The sequence below is a fragment of the Salmo salar genome, chromosome ssa03 (genome assembly GCF_905237065.1).
Source record: "Salmo salar chromosome ssa03, Ssal_v3.1, whole genome shotgun sequence".
Lineage (NCBI taxonomy): Eukaryota > Metazoa > Chordata > Actinopteri > Salmoniformes > Salmonidae > Salmo > Salmo salar.
The window spans coordinates 69100509-69112639 of NC_059444.1; the positions used below are offsets into that span (position 1 = coordinate 69100509).

The 12131-nt window shown below is 41.3% G+C and overlaps 2 protein-coding genes across 2 annotated transcripts in view; both read left to right on the forward strand.

Annotated features, from left to right (window-relative positions):
* Positions 1 to 888: 888 nt before the first annotated feature.
* On the forward strand, positions 889 to 4121 carry LOC106601395 (importin subunit alpha-1). Its single transcript, XM_014193569.2, has 11 exons — positions 889 to 949; positions 1143 to 1265; positions 1389 to 1529; positions 1713 to 1801; positions 1915 to 2180; positions 2284 to 2378; positions 2598 to 2864; positions 3012 to 3245; positions 3359 to 3541; positions 3659 to 3808; positions 3905 to 4121. The coding sequence occupies exons 2-11, from the start codon at positions 1200 to 1202 to the stop codon at positions 3992 to 3994; spliced, it is 1581 nt and encodes a 526-aa protein (XP_014049044.1). The 5' UTR covers positions 889 to 949; positions 1143 to 1199; the 3' UTR covers positions 3995 to 4121.
* Positions 4122 to 4412: 291 nt separating this feature from the next.
* LOC106601396 (E3 ubiquitin-protein ligase SMURF2) overlaps positions 4413 to 12131 on the forward strand; it is a 50971-nt gene continuing 43252 nt past the window's right edge. Inside the window, exon 1 of the mRNA XM_045715198.1 lies at positions 4413 to 4783. Coding sequence (XP_045571154.1) covers positions 4732 to 4783 — 52 coding nt within the window. The 5' untranslated portion in view covers positions 4413 to 4731. The remainder of the gene's footprint in view (positions 4784 to 12131) is intronic.

Sequence of the window (12131 nt, forward strand, 5' to 3'; positions counted from 1 at the left end):
CACTATTGGTTAGAGCCTGTAAGTAAGTATTTCACTGTAAGGTCTACACCTGTTGTATTCGGTGCACGTGACAAACTTTGATTTGATTGATGAGAAATAAAAAAATAAAATCATCAATTTTATATATATATATTTTTTTTTTTTTACCTTTATTTAACTTGGCAAGTCAGTTAAGAATAAATTCTTATTTACAATGACAGCCTACCCCGGCCAAATCTTAACTTGGACGACGCTGGGCCAATTGTGCGCCGCCCTATGGGACGCCCAAGCACAGCCGGTTGTGATACAGCCTGGAATCGAACCAGGGTCTTGGGTAATACCTTATGATCTCATCAACTAGCTGCATCTATATAATTAGAATTTCCATTAATAGGACTGGTATGATCAGATGGGAGTCCAGTGACCCTTTATCCCCAGTTCCAGGCATTCATGTCTGGATTGTATGCATATACGGAAGCACATGTAAACACTATATTCAGAGGTTGATGTTGATTATTGGTCATGATACAAAATAGTCAGTGTAATGTTTATCCATATATTTTAACAGATTTTAGTTGTCTGGGTTCTCTGATTTTAAGTGTATCTTCTGGGCAGTTTGAAACAACTCCTTGAATTGCATCAGATGTAGATATTGTTTTCCACACACAGACCTAAGCAGAAAACACATTTTGAACAGTGTTATATTTAATAACACAAAAGCAACTGTTCCAACATGAACTTGTTTGGAAAAATTGTTTCTGATATGATAGAAATTGTATTATGAGGGCATGGGTGTACTGAAATCTCGCGATAGGTCTCTACTGACAACACTTCCAGAGCGCCCTGTGATTTTTCAAAACAGTCCAATAGGGTGATGCTTTTAATCGAACTGACCAATCAGGGAGCTTTGTGACAGGAATTTAAAGGTCTGTACAAAATTTCTTAGCTAGAATTTTTGTAGAGGGACCGGGTAAGTGCTTGTCAAGGGTTCATATTGTGTAGTGGTTGGCAAATATTCGCTGTACTTATGTTACTGTTTTACTTTGTTGATGGGGTTTGCTGGTCACTTGTGACCGATATAACTTTCTAGAAAAGCCAAAAACGTGTTCTTGGATCCTAGCTAGCAATTCGTATTATGAAACTAATTGTTGCATTTCGTTTAGGTGCTCAAAAAAATATTTATCGAACTACTTAGAACATTTTTGTCAATTTGCCCAAAAATGTCTGCTGGCAACGAGAACGGTGTCCGTCTGGACAAGTTCAAGAATAAGGGAAAAGATGCCAATGTAAGTGACATGTATGCATGGCACGATTTTTTTAATGTTTTCATTTCAAATATGTGTTCATGGCTTGCTAGCTAAATGAATCTGGCTAGGCATAGTCAATGGTGGTTGTTGATCACTTTGCAGGAGCTTAGACGCAGGAGAGTAGAAGTGAACGTCGAACTTCGCAAGGCAAAGAAGGACGATCAGATCTTCAAAAGAAGAAATGTAACCACTTTGGTCGACGAGGCAACTTCCCCACTTCAAGAGAAAAGCCAAAACTGTCAGGTGAGTTTGTTAGGCCTGTCTGTTTATACAATGCACAATAATTCCAGTGGCCCACAATCGGCCCAGCGTCATCCGGGTTAGGGGAGGGTTTGGCCGGATAGGCCGTATAATAAGAATTTGTTCTTAACTGACTTGCCTAGTAAAATAATTCCAATTGAAACAACCTGTTGTCATAATTTACAGGCCACTCGACAGTGGTCCGTGGAGGAGATTCTTGCTGGTGTGAACAGTAACAACCTTGATGCCCAGCTCAACGCCACGCAAGCTGCAAGGTAAAGTGATCGATGTAAAACTGTCTGGGAAATGCTGTTTGTGGCAGTGCTTTTATTTAAGTGTTGGCTACCATGATCATGACTTGTTGCTTTTTCAATTGATCTCATTACAGGAAGTTGCTATCCCGTGAGAGACATCCTCCCATTGACCACATCATCAGTGCTGGGCTGATTCCTAAGTTAGTTGCTTTCTTGGGTTTGGAGTCACCCCCTATCCAGTTTGAGGCTGCCTGGGCTCTAACCAACATTGCATCTGGAACATCTGACCAGACCAGTGCTGTTGTGGAGGGCGGAGCCATTCCAGCCTTCATCAGGCTTGTCATATCCCCCCACCCCCACATCAGCGAGCAGGCTGTGTGGGCTTTGGGTAACATTGCAGGTAAAGCATTCCTCTTGTTACAGTATCTCATCAGTGTATAGAACCCTAAACTGCCAAAGTGATCTCCCACCCCTAACCTTGCATCCTTGATTTATTCTGTTAGGTGATGGGTCGGTCTACAGAGACCAGGTCATCAAGCATGGAGCTGTGGCCCCCCTGCTTAGTCTGCTCGCTGTCCCTGAGCTCTCTTTGTTCTCTGTAAGTATTCTTAGTGCCTAGTACTCTTAATGCGGTGACCCTTGGCAACCATTCATAAGTAATGGACAATCACTTGACTTGTTCATGACATGATACAAAGTATTAGTCTTGTTTTTTGATAACTCCTTGACCCCCACATTACTTTCCTCACTGGCCACTAGGAGGTGCTGTAACTCAATGAATGAACACCTCTAAAATATTTGTCTTATTTCTCTGTAGTCTGGCTATCTGAGGAACATCACCTGGACGTTGTCAAACCTGTGCCGCAACAAGAACCCATCTCCCCCTCTGGCAGCCGTGCAGCAGATCCTGCCCACTCTGGTGCGTCTGCTGCACTATGATGATAAGGAGGTGCTGGCAGACACCTGCTGGGCATTGTCCTATCTGACCGACGGGCCCAATGATCGCATCGAGGTGGTGGTAGTGCAGACTGGCCTGATCTCCCGCCTGGTGCAGCTGCTTGGCTCTGGGGAGATCTCTGTTGTGGTATGTGCCCAGTCTAGTTATCCTGCAGAGGTGGTGGACTGTCATGTACAATGATTAAGTAGTCACCATATTTATATATTTCAACATTTATGGTACTATGTCTTTTTTTCACCCAAGTGCCCACTGTCTTTGACCTGTCTTCTTTAGACTCCTTCTCTGCGTGCCATTGGAAACATGGTGACTGGCACGGATGAGCAGACTCAGGCCGTGCTGAACGCTGGGGCCCTCTCCATGTTACCTGGCCTGCTGCGCCATCACAAGAGTAACATCCAGAAGGAGGCCTTCTGGACCCTGTCCAACATCACTGCAGGGAGAGACTCTCAGATCCAGGATATCATCAATGCTGGCTTGGTCCCTCTCATGGTAGATGTCCTACGTAAGGTATGTAGGTTTGTTTTCTGTAGTAATATCTTATATGATCGGATTTGTTTTTTATTTTTCACAACTTGGAATGGTGGGATTTAAAAAAAATCCTCATCTGCTTTTCCGTACAGGGGGACTACAAGACTCAGAAAGAGGCAGTTTGGGCAATAACCAACTTGACCAGTGGGGGCACAGTTGAACAGGTTGTGTATCTTGTTCAAGCTAATGTGCTGGAGCCTCTGCTGAATCTACTCTCAACAAAGGACAGCAAAACCATCCTTGTTATCTTGGATGCCATCACCAACATTTTCCTGGTAAGGGGACCTTCTCGCCAAGAATTAGGTAATCTTATTACCGTATAGACTTAGGCATTTGTACCCTATAACTGCAAGATTCGGGTGACATATGTATTCTTAACTTTTGTCCCTCAGGCTGGAGATAAGATTGGTGAAGCAGACAAGCTGTGCATGATGATCGAGGAATGCGGTGGGCTAGACAAGATTGAAGCCCTGCAGTCCCATGAGAATGAGCTAGTCTACAAGGCCTCTCTCAACCTGATTGAGAAATATTTCTCTGGCGAGGTGAGCATTGTTGCGTAATGGTGACTAATTGAACCTGTCCTGTTATAGATGGTATTTGTTTCCTTTCCTCAATTTCTTGCGTCTTCTGTTTTCTAGGAAGAGGAAGACCAATGTGTTGCTCCAGAATTGACAACTGATGGCTATGCATTCCAGATCAGTGAGAACCAAAGCACTTTCAACTTCTAAATACCACTTTTCCTTTAATCTCTTCTGTATACTGCCACTTTGTCCTCTGTGTAATAATGGACTTCTATTCTGTCTGAAATGTACATATGTTTTATATATGTCTGTAAATAAATACATTGAATTCCAATTGAATATGAATCTTTATAGCTTCCACCCTCTTGTTTCTGTAAGAACTATATACAAAGAAACACTGTTTTTGCTATGGTATCTGGACTGTCAGAGCCACTTAACAAATTAATTACACTAGCAATCCGAAATGTCACTTGTATGACAAAGCTGTATTTTCTCGGTCATTAGCATTTTAGCATCAGATCATTTCAGTTTTTAGCCAGGCAGATGTTTCCATCTCCATGTCGTCATTGGTCATTTACTTACTAGCCTCCCTGAAGTGGGATCTGCACTGAAGGGCGCACGAGCTCAACAGTTCAACTCTCGTCTGGCTGGGAGGAGGACTGATTTCCAATCGTTCCGAAGCTGAAGATTTGAAGTGTGAACTCGGATCGCTTGCTTACTCAAAAAAAAAAATTGTCGGCCAGAACCCCGATTTGCAAGATTATTTGGTCAATGAAATGCACTCTGCGGCATCCTAGCTAGTAATTGTTTTTGTATGTGCGCGACAGTGATTGTGTGATCATGATGGCAGCAGTGCTGTCTACATCCGGGCAACAATGCCTTCACTCCATTATTGTTACTTCGGTCTGAAACTGGTTAGTCTTAAATATTAAGCTGGAAGCAAGATGTCTAACCAAGGAGTTCGGCGAAATGGTCCGGTTAAACTGCGCTTAACAGGTAAGAGACACAATGTTGACTTGTCCCTACACAAATGTGGCGACCTAGCTACTGTAGCTAGTTTGTCGCTAGCCCAGCTAACGACGTTAGTTTGTAGGACAAACGTGTGTTCGAAAGGGTGCTTGCTGTGGTTTAAAAGTTTGGGCGCACTTTAACATTTCGAGTAGGGCACGTTATGTATGTGGCAAATTAAACTAACTAAACTAAATGACACAGTAGCTAGATTACTTGGTAACGTTTCAGAAATATTTTTAACGCGTGCTAAATTAGACAGTTAGATTGGTATCTAACAAGCTAACGTTAACGTTAGCACAGGCAAACAAAAGTAATCAGCCCGGGATTACTGCTAGTAGTTAACTAAATGGTAACATTAGTTTAATCAAGCTAGTTCATGAAATATTTGGGGTGGTGTGTGTGTGCGTAAGAGACTACCAAGAGATTCAATTACATCCACACTTTTGTGTAAGAACACATAGTATAGATGACCCTTTTTCAATTTTAAACTATGCATATAATTTACTATGTTAATGAGAATGTTAGTTAGCCACATTAATTGCCATAAGTGTCACTGACCCACATGACTGTATTCCTTGTGCTAATAAAATGCCATAGCTGCTACTATACAATATGTAAACTTGAAGCATTATCTAGATGGCGACTAAATGAGCTAGATTGAGATACTATGGCTGCGTTTACACGGGCAGACCATTTCTGATCTTTTCCACAATTATTGGTGAGGGGAAAAAGATGGAAATTTGGCTGTCAGTGTAAACGCAGAATATCTCCCAGACAGTCCACATCGTACTGCAAATTGGGGATCCCCCCCCTTCCACAATACTGTCAATGATGCAAACATAGGGCCTCAACACACTCTCTGGGTCCCTCTTATTTGATTTGTACCATTTCAACACAAACAGTGGAACGTTTTACATGAGGACATTGTTTTGACTGGGAGAGGGGGATGACAGCAGTGGTGTTTGATGTACTTCCAGGATCAGGGCTGAGTCAAATTCCAGGCCTTTCCATTCACCAGGAAGAGCCAAATTAAATATTTAAGCCAGTGCTGTTTCTGATAGAAATGAGTGTGGAGAAGGGGAGCAGGGGTCTCTGGACTGAGGTGAGAGATCTGCCTGATGGTGAAAAGAGATTTACTCTCAATGGTGTTGCTTAAATCACCTGTGCTACAGAGGCCGCGTTTACACAGGAAGCCCAATTCGTATCTTTTGCCCAATTTTTGGCATTAAAGAGCTGATTGCTCAAAAGACCAGTTAGTGGAAAAGATCTGAGTTGGGCTGCATTGTAAACACAGCTTTAAGCATTGAAAGTAAAGCACATTGCGAGTTCTGACAACCTGTGAATTTGTCCAAATGTGAACTTTTCTGCACAAATTCTACTGGTGGGGTAACCAGGTTTGAACTAGATAGCCCCATTGAAATGTTTCCAAAGTAATATCCTGAACTTAAGACAGATTTTGGTGTCTGTTTTGTTTGTCCGAACTACATGGTGGTCAAGTGCCACACCGTTTTTCTGTCACATTTTTTTGCTCTAACTTTGTAAATTGCCCACTGTGAATTAGTCTGTCGTTCCACTTCGAGATTGACTGCATTGGTGTCTTGGAGAAATAGTAATAATGTGAATTCACTGTGAAAAACAAGGAGAGTACAATCACATGGACCTCCTTTTCCTGACTTTACACAATGTGTATTTGCTCACTTAACTACTGTTTTCATATTTGCTTTTCTGCCTATCTTCCACATGTCTGTCAGTTGAACTGAAGTGTTTTTCCCCTTCCGCCGTCTTCTCCCCAGGGAAGGTTCCTTTTAGAATTAGGCTATGTAAAATTGTGCAGCGTTATCCATATGCGCCTCCACAGCCGGACTCGCTCTGGGCAGGGAAGGACGTTGTTTAGGGAGTCAGCGCTGTGGTGGTATGTCCTCTTTATCGGACTACCCATTAGTGATGGGGGGGATCGATAGTAGAGGTCGATCGATTTATGATTTTTCAACGCCGATACCAATTTATTGGAGGACCAAAAACGATACTGACGAATCGGACAATTTTTATTTATATATATTTGTAATGATGACAATTACAATACTGAATGATCACTATTTTAACTTAATATAATAAAATCAATTTAGTCTCAAATAAATAATGAAATGTTCAATTTGGTTTAAATAATGCCAAAACACAGTGTTGGAGAAGAAAGTAAAAGTGCAATATGTGCCATGTAAAAAAGCTAACATTTAAGGTCCTTGCTCAGTATTCCCAGTAAATAAGTTTAAGGTTGTAGTTATTATAGGACTATTTCGATATATACAATTTGTATTTCATATACCTTTGATTATTGGATTTATGTTAACTAAATATGCAGCTTAAATGTACTTGTCTATTGATTTAAAAAAAAAAAAAAAGGCATTGCTGTTTATGGTTAGGTAGACTGGTGCAACGACAGTTTTTATTATTTTCTTTATTGAAAAAACAAAAAATGTGCAAATGCGGTGGTTAAATCATCACCCGTTTGACGAAGTAGGCTGTGATTCGATGATAAATTAACAGGCACCACATCGATTATATGCAACACAGGACAGCTAGATAACTACACATGGTTGATGCTATTAGTAGTTTAACTAGTAATTATGTTAAGATTGATTTTTTTTTATTTTTATATAAGATAAGTTTAATGCTAGCTAGCAACTTACCTTGGCTCCTTGCGTAACAGGTGGTCAGCCTGCCATGCAGTCTCCTCGTGGAGTGCAATGTAATCAGCGTTAAAAAAAATGCAGATTACCGATTGTTATGAAATCGGCCCTAATTAATCAGTCGACCTCTAATCGATAGTTACATATTGGGATTTTATTTTTGCCGATATATCGTTTGGACAATATCGCAATATTATTTTTGCACTAGTTGGCTGTACCTTCACCAAAACTCCAATATTTTTCCTTCATAGCTTATTCTCCATCTTTCTCCATCTTCTCCATCTGTCAAATATTATATCAACTAAATCATCACTATTTGGGCATGATAAGATGAAATGATTGTGAAAATCTAATGTGTTTACTTACTGATAGTTGAGTTTGAATAAGTAATTAAGGTCTGAGCATGAGTCGTGAATTGATAATAGCAGCTTGTTAGATGTAGTTGACTTTGACACAGCTGTTGATGAGTTTTATTGGGTAAGCCCTGAATGATGAGTTGTTACATGCGAGCAGTCTTGTTGCTGTTTGCGTTCCTCTGAGTTTCTCCTTGCTGACATACCCCCATCCATTTGAACCAGATGTTGCAGACGGTTGCCAGCTTTTAAACTGGAAAAATATGGCAAGCAAGCCGCTAAAACTAACACTTGTGGTGAGAATTGCCCCTTGAATACACAAGACAGGTTTCCATTATGCTCTACAGCTGATCATTCTTAAATTATGTCACACAAACATGGTTAATGGCACAATACATGATCCGGTAAGTAATAAATTACAGCGTTAAAATATGGCTCAATGCGGAGCACATTATCTGATCAGCTCTAAATTGTATTACTCAAACATGGGTCATGACCAAATGGTATCCATTCCAAACAGCCATAAATTTGTCAGGACACAGCACATGCTAACTTAACTGTCTCACGTAAAGTAATTTGAACAAAGAAGCTGTGGAAGGGAGAAGTGATCCCTCCATTTTAACACTGAGGCCTCTGATCCCCAGCTGTTTGTAGCCGAGAGCTGAATTCGCCTCACCCACCAACAGATTTCAACAGCACAAACATTGATCAAGAGATCTCCATAGCATCAGTAAAAAACGCTTATTAATAGGTTATAAAAAATGTATATTTAAGGGCCATCTGTTCTTAGTTTTATTGGCTGACCCTTTGTTAGTTGATTCAACTTTATTTGTTTAGCATGCATATTACTCTTCTGGGTTTTGCCATGTACAGGAAAGAGGGAAGAACTAACTCTATGGGATTGTCTAGCATTCTCCACAAAAGCATCCCCTCTCCTTTCTTTCTGTCTTTCTGTGAGTCACTCAGTCCTGTTCTTTCCGACTGTAAACTGTTCCCCTCCCAGTCCTAAGCGTGTGTCACCCCCACCCTCAGTGAGAGAGAAAGCTGGCGTGTGGTTTTGGATCTTTCTTTTGACTGGGAACCAGCTACTATTGAGGACAGCATTGAACAAAGCTGCAGCTTTGTCAGGTTTACCTATTGAAATGTCTACATTTTATTTAGTCTATTTATAGTTGCTAGCTACCTCTCTGGGATCATATAAAATGGGCTGTTGAATGAGCACAGATGCACTTGTCTTATTTAAATCAAAGCAGCCCCAAAAAATTCCTTGTGACAACAGGTTGCGAGACTAAACATTCTCTCGCTGTACAAATTTGATTGAAGGATTCATTCTCTGTAGTCCTTAGTCAACCGTTTGGGTTAACATGTTAGGTAGTGGGGGGGAAACTTACAGAGGCACAGATGGTGCTACAGAGGCACAGGACTTAATGATCAAGAGTTCTTAATGTGTGCTGAGTCTGCCTGGTGCGTTCATGTGGCTCAGGCCGTTTTACAGAGTGCCTGTATGGAAGTGATTTTGGTCATCTGGGTGTTCAGACGGGATACATCGTAAATACACAATGATTAGGTACATGTGGGGAACTGTTGACTTTGCTACTCCATTACAGAACTGCAGAACAGTTCCACATTTTGCTTAAAGAGAAGGAAAACAAAACAATAGCAATTATTGCGTGACATTTGTAAATGTTTTCCTTCCCCCGCTGAGGGCCCTCCAATAATTGCAATTTTTCCATAAATTAATTGACTGGGGTTGGCTTTCCTGGTGGTTCAGCAGCTCTTCAACGAGGACAAAGGCTTCTGCGGTCACACTCCCAAACTGCTGCCAGCAACGGAGCCGAGGCCAGATGTAGAGGCGCAGTGGGCAGCATCGGAGAGGAAGCTCTTTACAGACGAACACTTGTCCAAATGTCACCCCTGACAGGTGGGGAGCAGACAAGAGAAACTCCCTTTGAGTTTCATAGTAATAATGAAGTGAAGAATTGCAGTCCTGTTACTCGGCAGGACTGTCGGTTGGTCCTCATGTTTTGCTCAGATTGCTGGGTGGATTATGAGGGCTGTCCTCTTTACAGTGCAATGAGTTTGAGAAATCAGTCGGTGGTGGACCTTAGGAGAGTGGTGCTCCCAACCATGCCGAGCATAGGGTGGCCCATCAGACAGAGCTGTATTATCTTCAGTGGTGGATTGTTTTCCCAAATTCAGAGTTCTTTATTGAACTTAATGCTGGCTTAGGTTGGTGTGTGTGTGTTTGTGCGCTTATCTCACTGACTCAATACATTCCATTCAAGTCGGATTAATGGATTATGGTTACCTTGTCTCATTTAGAAACTAAATGCACAGACCACCGCACATACCCCTTTCTATAGACAGGTGGTTTGTTTACCAACAGAACTGATGCATGCACAACTTTGGGGCGGCACAGATGGGGTTGGCGTACAAACAAAGGATTATTGACATGTAAACCATATTTCATCTTAATGTTTATTGAAAAATAAGTACATTTGCCCAGTAAGAAGTGGTGTCTCAAATGCATCTTTACAGATTAGCTAGCTAGCTCCGAAGAAGCCCATCTGTCAGCTTCCGAAGGAAGACGCCGCCTGGGTGTCGTGCGGACAGTGAATGTTTTCTCTAACTTGAATGGTTGAAAGGGCGCCTTCAAAGGCCTGATGTGTTAACCTGGCAGAGCCGGTTAATGGGTCAGAATTGGATTAGCGGTGAGGGGGAGCTCTAGTGAGAATGAATCTGATGCTTGTCTGAGGGCTCCTCATATCACTGCTGCCTGAACTCCATTATTTTCCTCCCTATGCTCATTCGCTCCCTTTGAAGTGAGAAATGTCACTTTGGGGTATTTTTTCACTATGATTCACTTTAGATGCCCTTGTTGTTTTTCAGTTAAATAGTACAGAAAGAGTATTGTGTACTTAGAAATGGGTTGTGTTCGGTCTCACTCCCTTGACAAGTGTAGGCTAGTCGTAATATCTAGTGTCTTAAAGGGATAATGTGAGATTCTGGAAGTTAATATTGCCAGCTAACATGAATTTCTTAACTACATATGCAGGTTTAAAAATATATACTTGTGTATTGATTTTAAGAAAGGCATTGATGTTTATGGTTAGGTACATTATTGCAACGATTGTGCTTTTTTCGCAAATGCGCTTTTGTTAAATCATCACCAGTTTGGCGAAGTTGAAGTAGGCTATGATTCGATGATAAATTAACAGGCACCACATTGATTATATGCAACGCAGAACAAGCTAGTTAACCAAGTAATATCATCAACCATGTGTAGTTAACTAGTGATTATGTGAAGATAAAAAATATATATATATTTTTTTTATAAGATAAGTTTAATGCCAGCTGGCAACTTACCTTGGCTCCTTACAGCCACAAAGTCCTTTTGATGATGCACTCGCGTAACAGGTGGTCAGCCTGCCACGCAGTTTCCTCATGGATTGCAATGTAATCGGCCATAATTGGCGTCCAAAAAGGCCGATTACCGATTGTTGTGAAAACTTCAAATCGGCCCTAATTAATCGGCCATGCTGATTAATCGGTCGACCTCTACACTAGATATCCAGACTTGTTTCCGTTTCCAGGAAAAGGTGGTGGGGTACCTAGAATGTTCCTGGACTCTGCTGTAAACCTGGATTGACGTGATTAACCCATACTAGATGTCGACCGATTAATCAGAATGGCCGATTAATTAGGGCCGATTTCAAGTTTTCATAACACTCGGTAATCGGTATTTTTGGCCACCGATTTGGCGACAATAAAAATATATATTTTTTTACTCTTTTATTTATCTAGGCAGGTCAGATTAAGAACACATTCTTATTTTCAATGACGACCTAGGAACGGGGGTTAACTGCCTTGTTCAGGGGGGATTCGGGGATTCGTTTTTGCAACCTTCCGGTTACTAGTCCAACGCTCTAACCACCTGCCTTACATTGCACTCCACGAGAAGCCTGCATGGCAGGCTGACTACCTGTTACGCGAGGGCAGCAAGAAGCCAAGGTAAGTTGCTAGCTAGCATTAAACTTATCTTATAAAAAAAACAATCAATCTTAACATAATCACTAGTTAACTACACATGGTTGATGATATTACTAGTTTATATAACATGTCCTGCGTTGGATATAATCGATGCGGTGCCTGTTAATTTCTCATTGAATCACAGCCTACTTCGACGAACGAGTGATGATTTAACAAGCGCATTTGCAAAAAAAGCACTGTCGTTGCACCAATGTACCTAACCATAAACATCAATGCCTTTCTTTAAAATCAATGCACAAGTAT